Genomic DNA, 25,000 nt, shown 5'->3' on the forward strand with positions numbered 1-25,000 from the left:
TATATATATATATGTCAGCAATGTTTCTAACCACAAGGCTTGACAAGCAGCCATACAAGTAGCTATGTATACAGCTTCACATGAAGACAAGGCAATCACTTCTTGCTTTTTTGAGCACAAAGAGATTGGAGCATCACCAAGCATAAAAATATAACCAATTGTGTTCTTCCTATCACTCTTATCTTCACACCAATCAGCATCACTAAAGCCCAACATAATTTGATTGAGACTTTGGTTTTGTTGGGCAGCATCAAGCCAAAACCAAATGTCCCCTTCACATATATGAGTAATCTCTTCACTACGAGTAGATGAGACTTCTTTGGTGTCTCCATATGTCTTCTCACAAGCCCTACTCCAAATGCAATGGTTGGTCTTATATTGCATATATACCTTAGGTGCCCTATAATCTGTCTATATAGTGTTTTGTCCACCATTGAATCTTCTTCAACTGCATCAGTTTTATTGCCAACTTCGATAGATGATGTAACAGAGTTGCAGCCTTCCATTTGAAAGCTTTCCAACACATCAAAGGTGTATTTCCTCTGATGCATGAAGATTACAGTCTTGTTTCTTGTGAATTCTATCCCAAGGAAGTATGATATATTTCCCAAGTCACTTATCTCAAACTTGGCTTTCATATTTTCCTTGAATGAACCAATTTCTTCAATCTATTGCTAGTCACCAATAGATCATCAACATATAAGCATACTACTAGCAACTCACTCAAATTTGAGCCCGTTATGTATACTTCATGCTCAGCTATGCACTTGACAAATCCAAGTTGTAGTAGGAACCCATCAATTCTTCTATTTCATGACCTTGGAGCCTGTTTGAGGCCATAGAGAGCCTTATGCAATCTATATACAAGATTGTCTTTGCCTGCAACTTCAAAACCAAATGGTTGAGTGACAAATACTTCATCTTCTAATAGTCCATTTAGGAAAGCAGATTTAACATCCATTTTATGTATGGGCAAATTATGATAACTTTCCCAGGAAACTACTAATCTTATGGTTTCTAACCTTGCAATAGGAGCAAACACCTCATCCTAGTCAAGGCTTTGTCTTTATAGAAAGCCTTTTGCTACAAGTCTTGCCTTGTACTTGACCACCTATCCTTTTGGATTTATTTTCACCTTATTAACCCATTTCACAGAGAATGCCTTCTTGCCTATTGGTCGTTTAGTGAGTTCCCATGTTTGATTCTTCTCAATGGATGTAAGTTCATATTTCATAGCATCCAACCAATGACCATTCTTGATTGCTTCATCAAAATCCACAGGTTTCATCTCTGCCAGCACGACCATGTGAACCACTCCACCCTCTATAGTCATTTCTGAGTCTGGAAAGATTTCATAGTCACTCAATCTTCGTAGTACTTGTCTAATTCTGTGAGATCATCTCTAATTTTGAGCTTATGTCATAATTGGTTGTTGCTCAACTTCATCACCAATGTGCATCATAACATGCTTTCTCTTATCATCACCTTTATTAGTCCATTCCCAACATTATTGCATTTAATTTATCTTCGTATCTCTGCTTAACATAATTCTTTGAGTTAGAGGACTACTTGAGGAGTGATATCCAAGCAAAACCAGCTTCTCACTTCTGTCATCAAGCTTCTTTCACTGTGTCTCATGAACATGTTTATTGCAAATTGAGCCAAAAATCCTAAGGTGAATCACACTTGGCTTCATTCTTGACCATGCCACTTCAGGGGTGATTTCTCCAAGTCTCCCTGTGGGACATCTATTCAAGATGTAGACAGCTTCTCACAAGATCTCTTGGGCAACTTCTTTGTCTTCAACAGGCTTCTAGCCATGTTTAAAATTGTCATATTCTACCTTTTTGCAGTACCATTATGTTGTGGAGTATAAGGTGCAATCACTTCATGAATCAACCCCTCCTTATCAAAATACTCACTCCACTCAACTGAGGTATATTCTCCACCACCATCAGTTCTTAAGGACTTCAATCTCTGCTCGTTTTGTCTTTCTCTTGAGCCTTGAAGCTGAGAAAAGTCATAAACACATCACTCTTCCTTTTGGCTAGGTACAACCATGATTTCCTGATGAAGTCATCAATGAATGTCACATAATATCTATTGTCCTCTAGTGAGTTCTCCTCAAAAGTTCCACATACATATGAGTATACCAACTCAAGAGGTCTTGTTGACTTGGTTGGAATATGAGTAACAAATGGATTTCTTGTTTTTTTTGCTTATGAGATACTCACTACATAGTTCACTAGGAGTTCTAATATATGGCAGGCCAGTCACCATGCCAATTATGCTCAAGAGGTCAAGGCTCTTAAAGTTCAAGTGAGCATACCTTTGATATCATATCCAACTTTCATGAGCAGCCTTTGACATCAAACATTTGTGATTGTCCACTTGAATCCCAACATTGAAAGTTCTATTGTTGGATAATGGAACTTTTAAGGTTAGATTCTTGTCACAACCAAGCACCTTCTATCTGCCATCAACATTGTATACCATTTTCTCAAGTAACTAGCCAAGGCTTAGCAAATTGCTTCTCATCTTGGGCACATACAACACATTGTGGATATATGAATGCTTACCATCCTTCCTCTGAATTGAAATATCTCAAATTCCTTCAGCTTCAATGGAACTATGGTCTGTAAACTTCACCTGACTCTTGGTAGTCTCATCAAGACTCACAAACCTATCTTTGTGGCCAGTCATGTGATTGGAGCAGCATGTGTCAAGATACCAACAATCACTCTTGGCATGCTCCTCTTCTATTGTGACCATGAGCAACACTTGTTCACCTTCTCATTCTTCTCCTTGAGCCATTCTTGCTTCAGTTGCTGGTCCACCACTAATATGCTTGAATCTACACTCAGATACATAATGGCCAAAGTTCTTTGAAGCACTGAATTTTCTTCTTGTCCCTTTTGGTTGCTCGATCTTGTCTACTAAGTTTCTGTGAGAAATTTGAACTAGAATCTTGTCTAGTTCCATCATAACTCTTTCCTTTATCATTCTTCCGCCTACCCTTTGATTTCTTCTGCACATTTCCTTGGCCATAAAAACTTTTGAAGGATTGGGCCTGAAGAGCTTGATCAACACTTCTATCTTGGTTTATCTCCTTAATTCTCTACTCATGTGCCTCCAAGGAGCTCTACAATTCCCTAATCTTGAAATTCTCAAGATCTTTTGATTCTTCTATGGCAACAACCACATGATCAAACTTGGGAGTTAAAGTTCTCAACACCTTCTCAGCTACCAACTGGTCTCTCATCACATCACCACATCCATTCATCGAATTTATTAGGGATCTAATTTTGGTGAAGTAATCTGAGATAATGTCACCATCCTTCATTTGTAGAAGTTCATACTCCTTTCTCAAGGTTTGAAACTTGACTTTCTTGACCTTCTCAGCTCCTGCATAACATTTTCCAAGATTGTCCCAAGCCTCCTTTGTTGTTTTGGCATTGAAAATCTTCTCAAAGTTTGATTCATCCTCGCATTGATGAATCGTGAACAAAACCTTGCAATCTTTCTTCTTGCATTCTCTAAAAATAGATCTCTGGGCTTCTATTGTATATTTTCCAACTGATTGATACTCATCTTGCACTTCTTCCAGAACTTCTTATAACCATATATGACCTTCATTTGAACATCTCATCTTTCATAGTTCTTTTCATCAAGGGTTGGTAGTGTCATTGTGGATCCTGTATTGTTTGCCATAAGGAGTTTGTTCTTTCTTTCTTCATTTTTTCCACATATTCAAGACCGAAATCAAAAGCTCTAGATATCACTATTGTTACTTTCACTGTGCACTACATAATGCACTCAAGCATACACTATGTGTGTTGCAATTCAGAAGAAGAATAGAATGTTATAGAAGAAGAGTAATATATTGGAATGAGTATATGATTTAGCTTTCATTGAACAAATACACTTACTATTTATAGCTATAAACCAACTAACTATACTTCTAAAAACAGAAAGTATCTTATTTACACAAACAATATCATTAATTAATTAACCATACTCGTTAATTAATTAACGAGTCTAACATAAAAATTATAATTTTACTCAACAATAACTTCACAAGTCACAACAAAGAAGAGACCATTATGTGTGTTCCTTTCTTTTTTCCGTACAAATGCTAAAAAAATTATGAGTGATAAAAATTTTGGTGGACCAGTCCTCTCGATTTTCAGAGCCTTGATTACGTATAAAATAAAGATCAATGGTTAATGTTACTTTAAGGGTGTTCAAATCCAGACTGATCCTACACAAAAACCGCAAATCGATCCAAAGTAGACCGAAACCGAATGTATTTGGATCGTATTGGATTTATTTTTTAAGGACCGATCGGTCCGATCTTTGGTTTCACGTCTGGGATCCAGACCGATCCAGACCGGACCGATATTGTTAACTGTATCTCCTAATTTTTACTCAAGTATTCGAGGTAGGCAGTTGCACTACAGAATCCCTAATTCCTCATTCCTAAATCCCTAATTCCCCATTCCTCAATTCTCTATCCACACCTCTGTCCACGCCTTCCTTCACCACGCCTCTGTCCACACCCTCCTCCATCCTCTCTTCTTCACCACGCCCTCTTCCATCAACCGACACTTTCTTCGTTTTGGGTAAGTGCATTTCTCTCAAGTTGGATTTTACTCTCTCTCTTTTGTTCTTTCTATTTGTGATGATGAAGAAGATATTGATCAATTTTATATTTGATAATCTTGTATTAAATATGATTGATTCTTTATATGGTATATTAATTACTAATTAGTGTGGTATTAGTAATTCAAAGAGTAAACAAAAAAGGGAAAACAAGATTATTTGTTAGGTTGGTCCTTCTTGTTGAAGGATCTGACTTCTATAGATTAATTACTAATTCGTGTGTTAATACCATATGAAATACTAGTTTATTATTTATAGAACTCTAAATACTATTGTGTCACATGGATACATTCGGTGTAACATGTGAAACTAATTCAGCCTCTGTTTGTGACAGGTTTTAAGTGCAGTTTAGTGAGTCTACAATCAGAATACTAGTTGCACTAATTTTGGTGCAGTGTGTTTGGGTGTTGTGACAAATTTGTCGCTACATTGTGATTGTGATGGTAATATTTATGTATTCCTAATTTACTCCAAATTTGATCTATATTTCTAACCATTTATGGTAATATTTAACTGGTAAAGGTCTTTTAAAGGGAACATGCTTTTTGGATTTCTTATATTCTGCCTCTAATGCTCTCAATTAGACATCATCATGATAATGTATACTTTTAGTTACCACATTTTGTTTTTGGATCTCCTATATCTAATACACCAGTATACATCATGATTGGCCACTCTAAACCATTTCATTTTGTTTAAAGGTAATATTTAACTGGTAAAGGTCTTTTAAAGGGAACATACTTATTGTTCGTACACTATATCAATTTTTTTAAGTTTCTATTGAACAATGGCATTCCAATTTTTTTTATTTAGTTTCTATTGCCTAGTCATTTTGAGATGCTCAATTTGTACCTAAAAAGTTATGAATAACTAAACAATTTGTAAATAGATTGTACAATATAATAAGAGTTTCATTATTTGGAATAGCTTTTGAGAACTTTTTTTAAGATAAACACATTTATTTTCCCTTTTCCTAATTTTGCTTAATATTTTGCTTATGGTGTGTCTACAATAAAACTTTCTAACCATTTATGACGTGTCTGCAATAAAATAATGTAACCATTTATGGTAATATTTATGTGTTTATGTCTTGTGCTCTTGTAGGATGAAAATAATGGAAGTTGTGAAAAGGTAGTGACAAAAGTTGACTCCAACAAGTCTACTAATGAACCTGATAATGTGATGGAAGATGACTTGAACAAAGAGGAAGCTTCTAGGCTTGACAATAAAAGGAAATCTGCATCTGAGTTTGACGGTCATGATTCCATTGCTGAAAATGAAGGTAACAAAAAATCTTCTAGACAAATATCTTGGACTTGGGATCATTTTACTAGATGTAATGATTCATTTAAACCAAGAGCCAAATGTAATTGGTGTGGGAAAACCTATGCATGTGATTCACATAGAAATGGAACAAAAAATCTTAATAACCATTTGTTAACTCAGTGTAAGAAAATTCCCAAAGACCATATTGATATTAGTCAAAAGATCATTTCCCTTCAACCATTAAAAAAAGAAGACGATAAAGGGATTGGAAGTACTTTTGTTGTGGATGCATGTAGAAAAGCTCTAGCTAGGATGATCATTGGAGATGAGTTACCTTTTAAGTTTGTTGAGGGGGAGGGATTTCGTTAATTTATGAGTGTTGTGCAGTCCAAGCTCTCAATTCCGAATAGGATTACAATTGCTAGGGAATATTGGAATCTTTACATGAATGAGAAACATAAAGTGAAAAGTATGTTTCGTCAATAAAGCAAGGTGTGAGTTTAACAACTGATTGTTGGACTTAAGTGCAAAATTTGAATTATCTATGTCTTACTGCACATTTCATTGATGAGAATTGGAAATTGCATAAAAGGATTCTTAATTTTTGTACAATTAAGAATCACAAGGGTGAGACAATTGGTAGAAAAATTGAAAATGTCTAGAAAGTTGGTTGATAGGCAAAATTGTCACCATAACAGTAGATAATGCTTCCTCAAATGATGTTGCAATCTCATACTTGAAAGATAGAATGGAGGATTGAAATTCACATCCATTAAAGGGAGAACATTTGCTTGTTAGATGTTGTGCACATATTATCAATCTCGTTGTCACTGATGGATTGAAAGATTTGCATGATTCAATAAGGAAAATTAGGAGTGCAATTAGATATGTTCGTGCATCTCCTAGTCGATTGGATAGGTTTAAAATCTGCATCAAAGAAACTGGGATACAAGATGTGTGATCTGTGCAATTGGATGTTCCTACTAGGTGGAACTCCACCTATACTATGCTTGAAAGTGCATTAAAATTTCAAAAGGGTTTTAAGAGACTAGGTGAAAGAGATAATGATTTTGCTTCAATGCAAGATGGTGTCCCAAAGAATGATGATTGGAATAATGTCAAATACTTTACTAAATTCCTGAAAATATTTTATGATATCACTACGAAAATGTCAGGATCAACTTATGTGACTTCTTCTCTATATTTCAATGAGCATTGTGTTATAGTGACGACACTAGAGAAATGGATTGGGAGTCATGACCCATTGCTTGGTACCATGGCTATAAAAATGAAAGCAAAATATAATAAATATTGGGGAGACATAAAAAAGATGAATGTTATTATCTTTATTTTTGTCATACTTGATCCTCGAATCAAGTTTCATTTTGTTAAGTGGGGTTTGGAGAGGATTCATGATAAGGATGATGTCATAGTTTTGTATGAAAAGATAAAGGATACATTATATAAGATGTTTGATAAGTATAGGTTGATCCTTAGTGAAGGCCAGGAAAATTCTGCACAAGCCACTCAAGAAATTGAAATGTAGACGCTGATGCACTAGTCGCTATGGAATTTGAGAAAGACATGACTCTTCATGAGACAATGAATAAAAACGAGGTAAATTTGTATCTCATGGAGGGTTTGGAGAAGAAAAGTCCAAATTTTGATATATTGAATTGGTGGAAGGTGAACTCCACAAAATATCCGATTCTTGCACATATAGCTAGAGATGTATTGGTCATGCCTGTGCCAACAGTTGCTCCAAAGTCTGCTTTTAACATAGGAGGTAGAGTTCTTAATTGTTATAGGAGCTATCTTTCTCCCAAAACAGTTGAAGCTTTAGTATGTGCAGAAAATTGGTTTCGGTCCTCCTCAATTGCAACAAATGTTGAAGAATTATTAGAAGACTTAGAAAAACTTGAAAAATGTATTTTATTTATTTGTTTTCTATAACACGTGTATATGTTGCTATTTTTAAAATCATATTGACTAATTTGATATTTTTTTAGAACTTGAACCAATCCCACAACCAAATGAAGAAGACTTTGATGCCGACTCTGATTAGATGCATTATTATCAATTTATTGCTCTTGAAGTTTTATTGTTATTAATCATTGGTGATTGGTGAGCACTATCTAATTGTTTAAAATTATGTTGCACGTGCTCATATTGTTGTTGTTGTCTTGCTATTACTGTTAATGTTGTTGCTACTATTATTGATGTTCTTACTGTTTCTGTTGTTATTATTTCTACTGGACGGCTGCTGTTAAAGATGTTGCTACTATTACGGTTGCTGATGTTATTGTTGTTATTGTTGCTGTTTACTTTAGTGTTGCTATTGTTGCTTACTTTTTGTTATTGCTTTTTTTTTATTGATTGGATCATGGAATTGTTAAAAATGATTGGATCATTAGACTATATTGATGTTTCTAATCTTACTACTAAAAGAATCAAACTTTTCTTCGTTATTCTGGTTGCTGTCTTGTTGGTGTTGTAGGCTGAAATTGAAAGGATTTGTATGTTAATATCTATAAAAAAAGACCAATCCAAACCGGACTGAAACTGCATATAATATTTGGACCGGATTGGATCGGATATATTAATATAAATGGACCGGACCGGACGGCATACTAATTACGTATTTGGATCGGATGATTTTTTGCTTAAAAATCGATCAAAATGGATCGCGAACTCTGTGTTACTTACTGGTTAATTGCCCAGACGACTAATTAGGTACTCCACCGCCACTACACATCTGCCACTACAATCATAGATCTATCACAACCCCTATAAGCATATTAACGGTCCTCTAAGTAACTTTAAAGTGATATAAAATATCGTAAGTACAAAATATTTTAAAAAACAACCCATTTCGAATTTGAATTGTGTTTTGTATTTAGCATAGTTGAAGTTGGTAGAATTGCAGAAGTGATATTGATGTATATATAGAATGAAATAATACTTTGTTATTCAAAATAAAAATACTTCAAAAACAAAAGAAAATTTAACATGCTATGACACATTTATTATTATAAATACAATGAAATAATACATTGTTATTGAAAATAATATGAGTTGGAAGCATTTGCCTTTCCAATAAATAAATGAGAGGATATCTATTCTATTAATAAGCATTGTGGGCAAATGCTCATTATTTTTTGGCAGATTTTTATTCCCAACTAACTTCTAATTAAGTTTTCTGATATTGTCTTTGATTATCTTGAATCAATATATTATGTTACCCCTTCACCAAATACTATCATCCTGAATTTCTATACCTCCACATCGATTTATCTTCTGTATTCCATAACAATGACAGTGGAATGAATCAAGACAATAATCAGGCTCAATACACTAGTTAGTAGTCTAACTAACTTAAAATTGTTGTTGTAACATTATGTGCTTTCATTTCCGATTATACGTAGTTGTCTAGATCTGTCTCTTTAATATGTTTTTTTTAGCAATACATGTTTTTTACTTGTTCACTCCTTTATAATTCATGAGAAATTTTCTAGCTATAATATTGTCTTTGTCATTTTGAACTATTAGTCTTTTGCAAAACTTAGTAAGCAATCTGAATTTTGTGAATGCTAAGAAGAATAAATTCCTAACCAAATTGCTAATTTGAATTGAATTTGAATATTCACGAAATTCAATTTTAATCATGCCATAAGAGTTATTTTTTTAGATTAACGGTCCATTAAAGTTACACACGTATATAATTCCTTCACAAAACTTGTTTGTTGAGGCTCCATTTGACATTGCATTATAAAATTAGCAACATAGAACTAACCGAAGAACTCTTTTACTCTTATGCTTGTGAGTTTGTATGCTCAATGTTTTTCGCAATGTTGATACGTCATGCATGATGTACGGTTATTAATCATTTAGTTAAGTAACTTATGTCTGCACGGTGCAATTAAATAAATCATGATTTTAGAATACTTCCTCCATATGGCATCAAGCTAGCTAGGTAGGTAGATCTAACGCCTAATGGCTAATGGGTTAGACTCCTCCCTTTAAATGGGGAGAGGAGTGCAATATTTCCTTTAATTTTATGGAGAAATTTGTCTTCTCATAATAAATATAATGATGCAAGTTTAACTGCATATGATTTTTTCTTTATTTTTTTATATTACTTTCCTCTCTAATACTTGAAAGGAGTCTCATTCATAGCTAATAGTCGAGATTTCTACTAGATCGGTTTTTTATTGGCAGCATGCAAAATTTTATTAATATAAATAGAACGATAGAATTACACAAATAGTCTAGATAAAATTTAACAAAAGTTGATAGACCTAAATGGATTTATCAGCCACTCATTACAGAAAAAATTAAAACTCCTACATCTTGCTTTGAGAATAACGTAAAAAGAATTCAAGTAAATTAAATGTGAGCACTACTTCTACTAGGTTGATAAAATTGGGAAATTCCTTTGGTGAATTTACCTTTCACAAAGGGATAGAATGATGTAGTTCTTGTTTTTGAAATTGCTGAAGTCTTAGAATATAGTTTAAACAAAATATTCATAGAATTCAATTTGATATATGAGTTATATTATTTTAACATTAACAAATTTTTAATGTAGCAAAAAATACATTTAATCAAAATATATATGCAAAATTTGAATAAACTATACTTTTTTCTTCATCTACCACTTACCATTTATCTTTTCTTTATGCATATTCACACACAAAATACATATAAAAAATACCAAGAGTTTTCTAGAAAACATTTTCCTTGATATATATATGTGTGTGTTTTTGGCTTAATTTGGAATACTTTGATACGACTTCAATCACTTTCGCCTATTGTCTCCGATTCATAAGAAATAAATTAGGGTACATTTGAGACTTTGAGTAGTATATTGACCCCTGTTAATACCCTTAAATAAAGGGCAAACAAAAAGAGAGATTGCGTTAGATACTCATCACCTACTCAAGTTAATATATTATATGAAAAACATTGACTATGGCACGTGAAATGGTTCAACATAGATAGTCTCACATGCAAAGGGCCAGTTGTCGGTATCATGTAACCAAGAATAATTCTTGACGTGTAGCCAATAATATATACATTATTATCGAAGTGGGTACGACTTTTTTTGCGATATAGACTCTGCTATGTATTATGGTATTATTATTTTGTCTGTTTTTTAATTATATCTATTCTTATCTCTAAGCTATGAATATTATTCTATACAAATAATTGATCGTAAAAAACAATACATAATACAGGTAAACAAACATTTGATTGAATGTGTTTTTGTTAATTTCATACTGAATTGGCGAGATATTAATCATATTTTAAAAGGAATAGAGTGATGAGAAATAAGAACAATTATTTGAATATAAAATTTAAATATAAATGCAAATGATTTTTTAAGTGATTACGTGATTTAATTAACTTTGAATCATAGTTATTTATGTATGATCCAAATTATTGTTCTCGCAAATTTTTTTTAGGAGTAGCTCTATATATTCAAATACTTTAGTGAGATTTGTGTGTTTAAAAAATACTCATTGCTTACTAATTATTAAGAGGGATTGATTGTTGGGAGTTATAAGGTGGCCCAATAGTTAAAGGGAATGATTTAAAGAATAAAGTAAAGATGTTTTGGTTCAAGACTTACCTACAATAAATTTGAAAAGAAAAGAAAAAGAGTTATAAGGTGATTTGATGGTTTGGTAGAATGGGTGAAGTGAAGTAGATTGTGGGTTCGAGTCTCACCCACAACAAATACAAGTATACTAACGTTTGTGGATAAAAAAATAGGGATTTATTGTTTAAGTATATTATCTTATTTTGAGATGTTATTCTTAAATGGATATCATTTATTCCAAAGCTTGTCCCCATATCGTCCTATCAATTTTGAGCGAGTAATATAAAAATGTAACTTATTGTTTTAGAAAAAACTATATGTCAATTTTTAATTAGTGAATATATGGAATTGGACATTGTTCAGCATTCTCTTACCAAGGGAATATTTTGAAAGAAAAAAAAAAGACTCCATACTTGTTTAACCTAAACCCTCGGCTTGTTAGTAAAAAATTCCCCTCCTTAGTTTTGTTTATTTTTTATACAAAAATTAATTTTTAGAAGAAAATTGATTTTATATATTGCAACCTAAAGCCTCTCACTTGATTTCACCTTTATTTCTAAATACAAAAGCAACTCATTTTGAGTGTAAAAGCTCAGAAGCAAAAGTGAAAGAAGTCAATCTTGGTCAGTTCTACTGATTATTTTATAATGCGATGAACGACGAATTTCATCAACAACGTAAATGCATGTTGTCAATAAGATAGAGTAGTTTCTCATAACTATTTTGTATTAATTTGTTTATGAGACTAATTGAGAGAGAGCCATAAATCTCACATAAATAAAGCCAATTGATATGAGTTAGCATCAATGGATAGTAATAGAGAAACAAATACTTCAAAAAAAATAGAAAGAAATATGATTTTTAATGACGCATTTATTATTTCAATTATAATGATATTATACTTTTGCCATTAAAATTAAATGGAAATATATGTACTTGAAATGAGTAAATATTTTTTTATAAGCCAAATGAATCAGTAGAAGTACTCTAACTCATCTACATAAGTTACAAAAAGTCCTTATCAAAAACATGTTTTTTTTTCATCAAACAAAATTCTATTCAATGTTACCAAAAGTACTCTGATGATAAAAAAGAGCTACACCACCTAGTAAAATGTTCACAGTACAAAGGATTGAGCTTATACACCAATCTAAAAAGAAACAACACTTAATAAAGATAGTAAAAAATGTGACGAACATATATCTTAATAAGATCCAATACTTCCACAATATCTCACCACTCACCAGTAAAAGTAAGTGTTGCGTTTTTTACTAACAAAGATAAGCTTTTTCTGTGGATAATCAGGAATAAAATAATTTAAGTGTGCAACTGTCCATTCCAATAAATATTACTTACAAGAATTAAATTCTTAATATTTTGCTTTTATCAATATTCAGGAGGATGGTAACTGTTCTTTTTAAGCTAAAGAAGACCATATGCAATAAAAAAAATGAGGCACACACTCCAAATAATTACCCCACAAAGGACAAGTAGCATCAATCTGTGCACCTTGCCTCAATAAATTTAAAGTCCTTTTTGGAGCTCTAAGCACCTTGAAAGTAGTAGAAACATCCAAATCCAACATTACACCCCCCACCAAAACAAAGATGATGAAGTCTATCGTAAGTACTAGGACATGAAAACTACCTAGACCTAGCAAAAAAACGAAATGGGTTTCTCCCCCGTACTAAATGTTAGGGTGGAAAGTTTTTCAAAATATTTAATTTAAACAAAATCTAGAACATTAAAATTTTATTTTTACCATGTGTTATAATGTTACATATGTATTAATTGACAAAGTCAGACATCAAGCAGTAGCAATGATGTAAAAATCATATCGTACCAGCTGGTTCAACCGGAAAACCGGTGAATCGGACTCCTAACCGGTATAGTACATATGTTGAACTGGTCAAGTATCAAAACTGGTCAAAATCGGTCAAAAACCGATTAAAACCGGTCAAAACCGGTGAATCGGCCGGTATTTGACTAAACAGGCCGGTTTATACATATATTTTTTAAAAACAAAAATTAAAAACTCATTATAAGGTGACCTATCTTTCCAACACTTCAAGATACATGCTTCCAAAACATACTTAGATTACACCTTTTGGTTCCTAACGTTGGTGTATATCTCAATGACATTTGTGTAATCTTGGAGTACTGTCTGAAGATAGGATTTGGTACAAAAATATAATCTCGATATGAGACAACTTTGACTCGTTGGTATTAAATCTTAAAATTCCAAATTTATTTGTTTTGTAGAGTGCGTTGTGAACTTGTGTCATTTATTTATATTTTGCGGTTGTTAAGTGATACTTTTGGATTGATATATGTTTTGTAATTTAGACTTTGAATTTGTTAAAGACTTAAAGTTGTTTGTTTATGTGAATTTTGAGTAGATTATGAATTATAAATTTGAATATTTACCTATTTGGAAAAAAATTTGTTAGAGGTTTATATATATAAATATAAGAAGGTATGTATGGTTTAACCGGCATGCAGTTTAATTACTGAACCACCGGTTGAACCACTATATCAGTATCTTAACCAGTTTAATAACCGGTACGATTTTAACAACACTGTGCAGTAGTAACAACAAAACATGTTCCTCCTCCTTCTCCCCATAATGCAAACCATGGGACTAAGACAAGGTCTAAATAATAGTACCACGCAATCTTCCTAACCTTATTACTCCCACAATCCCACCCCATAAAAAAATTCCTAGTTTTTTTTAACAGCAATGAAAACTTTATCAATCAATGGATAAAATAATTAGCAAAATAAGTGATACTCCTATCCATAAAATCCATATATGAATAGAGAGACAATTTGATGGATGTCTCACTCAATCTGTAAAAAAGAAAAAAGAGAAAAAACGAACGTTGAGAATGCTCCAAGAAGGTAGAAAAATAAGCTTCATCACATCATATGTTGTTACCATAGCTCACAACAATTCTGAATGGCACGAAATAATCGTTATTGGCTAAGTCACGATCAGGTCGCTCTATTTAAGACGTTTTGTGGTACTGCTAAAATTGTGCAAGCAGACTATCAACCACGTTGTCCCTAGGATAAAACAGTCAAGTTCTCTGTTATATGATTTCTTACTGTACTGTAAGAATCGCTCTCGAATATACCCATAATATGACTACCAATGCCACTTCTCGAATTCTCATAGAATGACTACCCGTACCAATTCTTTTTCCACAATACTCACTATCAGTTTCAGTTCTCGAAATTTTCACTTTGCCTACATGTGTCAATTCTCAAGTGTCACGGAAAGAAAGAAAGAGAAAGTTACTGGAAATGTGTCACTGGAATATAAAGGGGGAGAAAGAGAAGTTGAGAGGTAAATGCCTTCAACTTGGTGTAAATTATAATGAGAGAAGGAGATCTCTATTTATAGCATGAGGCCTCCAATGGTTCTTTCACCAACAACTCTATTATCAACAACTCTATCATAATAGCCGAGATCTCATTCAACGGCTCTTTCCTTATTGCATGTGTGTGTTGACTTGGTCAACATACAGTCCAAGCCCAAAAGGCCCCAAAAAATTAAATAAATTGATTAATAAATAAATATATATTTTATTAAAAAGAATGTTGGGCCGCAACTTAAGGCTTATAAAGTCTTTCAACTTCCCTAAACTAAGCAAAGTGGGACTAAAGAGTTTTTTTATTTCACTTCAAAATATCATTCTTTCAACAAATTTCAATATAATCTATTTGGACCCTCTTGCTCTCAAAAAAAATTTGTTCATAATATGTCAAATAGTCCAAATTGTCACAAACTACAGAATCACCACTATTTTTGTTTTTTGTTCTCCAACCAAAGAGTTTTTTCATGGATGGATAGCATATACATGACATTATTATGAATAATAGAAGATAGCTCAAAGCAAGAATAAAGCTTTTGTCAAATCAAATATGCAACAGAACATGAGAAAAACAAATGATTAGTAGATTCCTCCACCTCACCACAAAGAAGGTAAAGAAGGGTGTCTTGAGGAGTTAGCCCGCCTCTATGAGCAAGGTTCACCTTAGTTGGTAACCCTTTCAAATCAATTTTCCACATAAGGTATTTCATCTTTGTTGGGGGTTATAATCCCAAAGTATTAATTGTTTGGAGATCATCATTTGTTGGATAAACTGATGAGGTTTTGTTACATGGGCCAAGTGAAAGAAAAATATAAATATGTTTAACCTTATATCTTGACCTGAAGTCTAAAGGTACTCGGACTATGAGTCGTTCAGTTATATGTTATTTAACTTATTCACTTATACAAAATGTAAGTATTCTTCATCACACTTGGAAAGTCCAACATCTCTTCAATTGTTAATTATTCATGTTTGAGTATTGGATAGATGTGAACACCCATTTTTGTCCGACCCAAAAAAACATCAAAACTCTTTTAAATAAAAATAATTGAATTCTAAAAAGAGGAATAATAAACAAAAGATTTTCTAAAAAATAATAATAAATTAAGATGAATGAATTAATGATTTGATTGAATTGTCAGATAAATTAAATATTTAAAAACATGTAATCTGAATCATATCATATCAATTTGATTAAGTTGCATGAATCACCTTGATAATAACTAAATCTTTAAGGATTCAAAAATCAAATCAAGATTGCGATATAAAAATATGCAAATCAAATTAGAAAGTTCGTTTCAATCTAATTGTGTTGTACAAATTAATTTGATTAGAAAATTTAATCTTTAGAGATGTGATAGAAAATTGGTCAACAAATAAATCAAGGTTGCAAACCAATCAAATAAGTTAAAGATTACAACTAGAAAATATGCAAATCAAATTAAGAATGAAATTTTTTATATCAATCTAATTGTGTTACACAAATCATTTTGTTTATAAAAATTAATCTTTAAATATTTGATTTGATAAAAAATTAAACTTTCGGAGAGTGGGAATCAAGTAAATTAAGGGTGCAATCTGATAATAAACAAATCAAATCAAGCAAAATTGAAATCAATTTGATTATGTTGCATTTTTAAACACAAATATGATTTATTTCTCTTAACTAATATAATCAATTAATGGGATATATTCTCTTCATTAAGCATATGTAGTAAATCTTAGTCTATAAATAGAGTGTCTTATTCACTACAAATAAAAAAGGGGAGGTGCACACAAAAAGAATCCAAAAATGTACTCATACCACCCACAACAACCTCAAAATCTCGTATATACAATAAACCAAAAATCATTCAACAAAATTGATTCAAATTCCCCACAATTCCAAAAAACACAACAAAAAAAGCATTCCAGAAAATATCAAAAAATAAATCACACAACATAAATCTCTACTTTTCATTTCTCTTTTCTACAAAATTATGCAAATCACTTTCTCTTTTAGTGTTCTTAGCTTTTTGTGACAGTAACTAGTAGAGACACTTATTAAGTCTACAGTAACTAGTAGAGACACTTATTAAGTCGAGTTACACAAATAGTATGTTTTTATGCATTAGTGTCGTTAATGTGCAATAGAAATAATTATTTCATTGCTTCCCTATTATTCTGGTGCATCTCTTCATCCCATGTGTGCCCATCTGCCCAATCATCAATTTTTCATGCCCATCTGCCCAATCAAATGCACTTCTCCATATTTAACCAATTATACAGATTTTGTTTGGTTTTTTGTATAATAATAATGACATCAATAAAGTTGAATAACATGATGGTAATACAACACTGTCGCTCAATGTTAATATTTCTTTTAGGTATGTCTCAATTTTAATTACATGTCTTTTATCTTAATAACAATATATATTAAAGTATTTGCCTACATATTATAATATTGTTGATTAAATATATATTTTTTGGAGGTTAATCAAAGATGGAGGAGGGTCACGGAAATGCTTCTCATCCTTAATTCATTTTCGAACGATTGCATTATCTCGCTTCTTTTCACTCGATTAATTCTCAAAATCAACAAAAAAAAAGTTATTTTCAATTAAATTAACAATTAATAACAATCATTTTTCACTAATAAATAAATATCAAATTAAACATTTTTTTTTAAAATAAAATTTGTCAACCTCATAAAGGATGGAGGGAAGGTCGCTCTAGGGGCTTCCTTCCCTCAACTCATCATTCGAAAGGTTATGCTACGCCACTTCTTTTCTTAATTAAAACACTCAACCAACAAACATTTTTCTATTAAAGAACTACGTAGCTTTGATTCTATATCTAAAATAGGGATACGTAGGACCAAAATTCATCTTGTCAGGCACAATAAAAAGTAAATAAAAATTTTCTTTCAAATAATTATTTAAATAACCAAAGTTTAAAAATATAATAAAGTCATATAATTTAATGAGGGGTAGCGCTTAAGGTGGACGTATAAGGTGTTAATATCTTTCCTGTTTTCGTAATCGACTCTCAAACCTTGATATAAAAAATCCAAAGCCCAGTGTGATTGGGTTAGAAATTTTTTATCATAAAATGTAGTGTCAACTCTAAGAGATCGTGCAGCTGAAAATCGAGGCTCGAGAATAAACACTCTTATTCTAGTATCGGGGTAGAAATACTTATATGCTCTTTAACTCATTCGCATGTGAACAATTTAAGATTTCTTCTTCACCTTTTAAATGGACAACCTTTTCTGCAAGGAATCAATAACAGACTAGCAAATAGAAACACTTCTACTATTAGCACCAATTGATCGGACAAAGATAAGCAAATGACCAAGACTTGATTCTCTTATTTGCAAAATAAGACAATAAAAAAAGAAAATGCATTTTGTGGGATAATCGGACACCAAAAAAGAGTGGCATAATTAATTGCAATTTCTGTTAGAACTTCATGAGAAACATGTTTTTTTTGTCAAAAATCCATTAAAAATGTGACCATATTTTAATGCCAACGTTTGGGACTTGATAACTACATTTGTAAACCAAAGAAAGCCTGATTTTGCAGAATAGTTGCAAGACCTTTCAAGATCTTGTCTCCATTCCTCATTCTTTGATACATCCAGAAAGTTTATGCTCAAAATACCCAATTTACATACATTTTTTCTTAACATTCAGTTGAACATGTAGATTATAATTATTGATTAAAAGATTTTTACTTTAAAAATAATAATAAGTAGTAAATGATTAAAATTTAGTTATACATACTTATTCGGGAAAAAATGGTGAGTTTAGTAATTTTCATTTCAAAATTCGTGTGAAAAGGACATATCAAAAAACTAGAACGAAATACATGATAAACAGTATTTTGTTTTTGGGTATGAAACACATACAAGATAGAAAATTGTTGTATTTCGATTTTTTAGTAGTGTATGTATAAATAAAAGTACAAATAAGTGATTGATAAAAATAATTTCATTTAAAGGAGTATTGTGAGAACCGGACCGGATTGGACGGTTCGATCTGTCCGACCGCTTACAAGACTTAAAACTGATTCTGGTTTGAAATCTTAATCGAATGAGGGTTGTACCCCTTTGAACCAAGAAACTTCCATTCTGAGTTTCTAACTGTGTTAAATTTGGTTAAACTGGAATAACCTAGGTATTAAATTAGACGGTTCACTTAAAATTTAAAAATAAAGATGGAGAGATGTTACTTCAATATAATTATACATTAATAGATAAAATTTATTAATTATATATAAAATCATCTGGTCCGATCGGACAGTTTAAGCATTTAAATTGGTTAAACATAATATGATATATTTTCTGATTTGGCATCCAACTCTAGTTTCACATTATTGATTTAAAATATAATATGTATTCACTGATAATGTGTTTTATATGTTTTGAGTATGTCTTTTATTTATCATTGGCTTACATATAAATGATGTACTTTTTGAGTATGTCTTTCCTTTTATCATTAAATTATGTGAATGATATATTGACAGTATAAAAATTCTTATAATATTAGTATATAGATATTAAACTATTTTGTTTATTAAAATAGAAATTTATCAAAAAATTCATTGTACCAATAATAAAACAATTATTAATTTCGACCAATAGTACAATATTTCAACTTTCTATGCTTTAACTTTCAAACGAAAACTAATTACTTAATCGGATGTTTGTCTTTTCTTTTAGGTTAGAGAAGAATAAAAGTAATAGTATATTTGTAGCTAACTACTTTATTCTCTATTTGGTTGCAACCACGTTTCAAAACGCTTTAGGTCTCTACTAGGCTTGCATTGTTCAAATAGTCAAAGACAATAATGCATAATTCAAAGACAGTTTGTGTGAAATCATGCATGTTTCATAGGAAGGTGAGTGATCTAAGTGAAAACTAAACTTAAAACTAAACTTACCAAGTACATTGGTTGTTCTTAAATGGTAAAGAAAAAAACTATAAAATGGGAGGCAATAGCTTTGATATGAGCATAATCACAACACACAACTAAAGTTGGAGAAAAATGGGGTCTCTACTAGCCTTGGGTTCTTTTGGTCTTGTATTGGCCATAATATTCTTGAGTTTGCCATCGGAAGCAAACTACGCCTACCAGTCTCCACCACCACCTTACAAGTACCAGTCTCCACCACCACCAGTTCACACTTATCCTCCTCACATTCCTCACCCAGTCTACCACTCTCCACCACCACCAGAGCATGAGCACAAGCACAAGCACTACCCCCACCCCCACCCTCTCCCAGTTTACCACTCTCCACCACCTCCAGAGCACGAGCACAAGCACTACCCTCACCCTCTTCCTCACCCTCACCCTCACCCTCACCCTCTTCCAGTTCACCACTCTCCACCACCACCTACACCCCACAAGAAGCCCTACAAGTACCCATCACCCCCACCACCGGAGCACAAGTATCCTCATCCCCATCCCCACCCAATATACCACTCTCCTCCTCCACCATCACCACACAAGAAGCCCTACAAATACCCATCTCCTCCACCACCACCACCTGTGCACACCTATCCTCCACACATTCCTCACCCAGTTTACAACTCCCCACCTCCACCACACTACTACTATAAGTCACCTCCTCCACCTCACCACTATTAGATTTGCCTACCTCGCCCTTAAATGGTATTCTTTCATACAAGACTAGCTATTTTAATATTTCCTTTACTCCTATTTAATTGTGAATTTAGCACTTTTCACTTATTGCATGTTATTTCTCATTTTAGGAAACCAAAAAGTATTAGTATAAGTTGTTTTGAGATAATTTAGTCAAAATATATCATTTTATATTTTAGTTTGACACCTTCAATATTTACCTTGAGGTATGCATATTAGCTTAAATGTGAGTTAAAGCGGAATGCTAGTTTGATATATACGAGTAATAGCGATTTTCTCACACTTATTTCTTACATGCATCTTTACATTTATTTTATAACCGGATTCATACTAAAATTTATATATTTTATTTTAGAGAATTAGAATATATTTTTTGCATTTAGTATACTTTATATTATATTTTTTAATGGAGATACTTTATATTATAACATTTTGTTTTATTATAATGCTAGAGAGGTAATTAATAGGTTGGTGGTAGTTAATTACATACTTACATATAATTATATGGGCAAAGTAGAAAAGTGAAATTATATCATGATAATTATTTCATGTTTTCCCTTTTATATATAGTATAGATAAATTATGTGGCATAAAGGGTGTGAGAAAAAAAATACTTAATAACTTCATATTACAAGTAAAAATGTTCTTCACTAGTCAGCTTCTATTTTCTCACCATCAACATGTATTAACTTGTCATGTATAATCTTAATATTGAGCTTTGATATGTAAAAATATTTTATATTGTCTCCAAGAGTTATCTTTAGTACAATATATATCCAAATTAAACTCTCATATTAATTGAAACAATTAAAATTCCATGTTATGAAGCACTCATTCAGTATTTAATATTTCAATTAGTATACATTTCATATAAAATGTTTATCAATATTACATTTGATCAAGGGAAGGGACATGGAAGAACATCCTAATATGTCCGTGTTTAATTATGCAGGATCTAAGTTGAAAGTGTGAAGACAATGCCATGGATTAATGTTTTTCCTAAATTTTGTCGAAGTGTTTGATTATTGTTTAGACCAACGCATGCTTTCAATTATTTTAATTGTGTTTTTGTTGTGTCGCTTTGTTGTTGTAAAAGGCATTGCCCCCTCTATGTATTAGTAGTTGCTTATATGTATAATGTATTGCAATTTTCAAGGTGTCTGTTTTCAGATATGGCGGACAAACCAATATATAAAATAAATAAATATTCACTCTATCAAAGTTGGAACAATTCGTCCCTTGTATTAGGGACATTATTGTGTATGTCTGTTTTCCCTAAACTAGGAAATTCGTGTATTGAGTCTCACTTCTTAACTTTTTGATCTTATATTGATATAATTAATTATTCAAACTACTCTTAAAATGATAAATAATATTGATATTCAAGAAACTTTATTAGATATATTTTATCAAAATAAATCTTTACATTAATAATTAACATCTTTAATTGATATTTTAATTTATATTCATTGCCTGTAATTAAAATGGGAGAGAGGATATATTAAACACAGAAATTGGTCATCAAACAATTGACATGCCTGCCGTAAGCATATCATGTTATGTGTGTAGTAATAAAAATGATAAAAAGTTAAATTGTTGTTCTGATGGATTCATAACAAATAGGCCCACCAAATGTTTTTGGTTAATTAAACTGCACATTTTGTCATGTAACATGCATTTTTAATTAGTCTATATTTGAAGAAATCAGGAGTTCTGAACTCTTCCGATTACTCTATGGGTGAGATGCACTTACTTCAAGAATAAGTTTAAAAAATATATCATATTTTAGTTATTTATTCTAAGGAAATATAATTGTTAGAATTGAAGAGTAGATCTCAACTGTTAGATTCCTTGAGAATTTATGGTTAAAATGTGGAATAAGTTTACTTTAAAATAAATAGATCATCTATCTTATAATAAATTTAAAAAACCTACTTCACATTATTGTCATTCACTCTAGGAAAATCTATATATTTGATCATTAACTTATTTATCAATAAATAGATATCAACTTATCCAATTTTTCAATGCCATTATTACTAATGGTGCTATATTGCAACAAACAAAATTGTCATGTATGATTAAGGTTTAGAAACAGGTTATCTCAAGCCAAATTTTGCCTTAAACAGACCCATCATATATAGCATGTAAAAGTTTGTATCTGACTTGTTAGCATGTTTAAAAAAACGTAAGTCTGACATGTTTAAAAGCTTGACTTGACCTATTAGCTTATTTAAAGGTCTCTTATACTCTATATTCATGCAATATATCAGTATATCTATATTTAAATAGACTAATATTCCTCCTTTTAATTAGACATTTCTAGCTCTAACAATTCTATATGATTAGACTCATTTTAATTAGACTCTTTTATTTCCAATATCACAATTCAATATTGGATGCAATATTTATCCAAACAAACAAATAGGGATGGCAACGGGTGCGGGCGGGCGTGAGTAGTGCTTTCTCGTGCTCAAACTCGCAATATTTGCAGGTACCCGTACGGGTAGCGGATATTTACGGGTACTCAACGAGTTTTTAATTTTAATTATATATTTATATAATTTGTAATAATCAATATGTAAAAATAATTGTTACATGAATAATATGATATTTATATGATAAGTTTATTATCATAGTCAAATATGTGTAATTTATTATGAAATAATAATAAAGTATATGATATATAATCTTAAAATAATAATAAATATATATAAAAATTTAACTAAAAACTAAATATATAAATTTGCGGGTACCCGCGGGGCGGGTATCACAAAACCCGCTCCCGCCCATAAACTATTATTGCGGGTACTCGTTACAGGTATTTCTACGGATACTCACGGGTCGGGTTTTTTGCCATCCCTACAAACAAATAAACAAACAATAGCTCCAATACAACTTTCTCCCTTTATAATATGGTGATAATCTTCACACTACCAACCATTTTTGTGGTAGTGCCTTTTTTTCTCATTAGCGTTAGCGAATTATGTTAATAGTAACTTTTATCATTGATAATCATTTTGATTATAATTATATCATTGTGTTCTATCTCACAAACAATTATCCAATAATGTATTTTCTCTCATTGATGAGTTATGTTCATAATATCCTTTTAAAAAAAAGCAAAGTAAATATTTACTTTAATTAGTTTTTTCAATATCACCCGGGTAGTGACATACCTGACAGATCAGAAAATGTTAACCAAATTCGTATAATTACTAAATCGCCACTCTTTTTTTAAACCCACATAAATCACTAAAATGTACTGAGATAAGTGTATAATACGTATAAATATATAAATAATCAACGGCACAGAGTAACAAAATCCGTTGTAGTCTAGTTGGTCAGGATACTCGGCTCTCACCCGAGAGACCCGGGTTCAAGTCCCGGCAACGGAACTTTTTGCTATTTTAATAAACATTTCTTATCTGGTGACTCTTGTTAATGTCATCTGCCTTTTCGCACTTGCATTCAATAAGTCCAATTGATCCATTTTCTTTGGATTTGTCCATTACAATGTACCAAAACAATCTTGGGAATAAGGAAGCAGTCAATAGTATGGAAATGACAAGTTATAAGCATTTTGATGATTGATGCAGACGTGGTGCATAATTACCTCCTCGACTTGTTTCTGTTCAACTATACATATATACCTAAGCATAAAAATTTGTCAACCGTAACAGAAAATTTGCTAGTACATTGGATGCTAAGCTCTTGGGCTTTTCTTATTGGTTTCTCAAAAACATTGATCACTTTGCTTTAGTGCAACTAACTTCTTTTGTTTATCTCCATGAATATTAAAAGCATAGAGCTAGGGGGTCCAAATTAGTCCATAAAAAAAGTTTGAACATAATATGCTTTATCTATCATACTTTGTGCCACTAATATATAATTGGCTATATCTTTGTATTACACTAGCTTAAGAACTTAAAATTTTCTCTTCATATACTTATTTACTTTGACAACTAATCTTTTTATTACACTATTCAAGAACCAAGAAATAATTTCATCATTTACATGGATACAACAAAATATAGGAGATTTGGAATATCATATAACATGTAACAACTTGATCTATTTAGTTAGCTCAAAATGATATTATCTCCAATTCAACTTAGACATAAGTGCAATAGGTGATTGAGGTAGCAAATGTGAAATTTTAGCTTTGGATCATTGGAAAAGGGATAGATCAATAGTGTCATATTTTGACTAAGTTGTCAATATTATTTTAAATTGTATGAGCCTTTAATAGTTCATAAAAACCATTTAATCAGGACCTTAAGATTATAACATTCACATGTGATAAAAGAAGACATTAAGGAATATATGGTTCTACTTTTGTCTCATTTCGCTTTCTGGTTGTTCTTGTTCTCATCTATCCGCCTTCCTTTTATGCTTTCCGTGATGATTAAAAATTCAATTTCCTTCATTCTCTACTTCCTTTTT

The 25,000-nt window shown here is 31.7% G+C and overlaps 1 protein-coding gene, 1 long non-coding RNA gene and 1 other non-coding gene across 3 annotated transcripts; all 3 read left to right on the forward strand.

The window, feature by feature from the left end:
* The first annotated feature begins 5,045 nt into the window (after positions 1 to 5,045).
* Positions 5,046 to 7,968, forward strand: LOC109340542. The gene is made up of 3 exons (XR_002106804.1): positions 5,046 to 5,105; positions 5,767 to 5,944; positions 7,938 to 7,968. It is a non-coding gene; the product is annotated as an uncharacterized LOC109340542 (long non-coding RNA).
* An 11,947-nt stretch (positions 7,969 to 19,915) lies between these two features.
* Positions 19,916 to 21,709, forward strand: LOC109340541 (extensin-like). The gene is made up of 3 exons (XM_019578257.1): positions 19,916 to 20,089; positions 20,171 to 20,563; positions 21,507 to 21,709. Exons 1-2 carry the CDS (start codon positions 19,937 to 19,939, stop codon positions 20,537 to 20,539), a joined length of 522 nt encoding a protein of 173 aa, XP_019433802.1. The 5' UTR covers positions 19,916 to 19,936; the 3' UTR covers positions 20,540 to 20,563; positions 21,507 to 21,709.
* A 2,170-nt stretch (positions 21,710 to 23,879) lies between these two features.
* Positions 23,880 to 23,952, forward strand: TRNAE-CUC. Its single transcript has one exon. It is a non-coding gene; the product is annotated as a tRNA-Glu (tRNA).
* Positions 23,953 to 25,000: the final 1,048 nt, after the last annotated feature.

The sequence above is a fragment of the Lupinus angustifolius genome, unplaced genomic scaffold, assembly GCF_001865875.1.
Source record: "Lupinus angustifolius cultivar Tanjil unplaced genomic scaffold, LupAngTanjil_v1.0 Scaffold_200_3, whole genome shotgun sequence".
Classification (NCBI taxonomy): domain Eukaryota; kingdom Viridiplantae; phylum Streptophyta; class Magnoliopsida; order Fabales; family Fabaceae; genus Lupinus; species Lupinus angustifolius.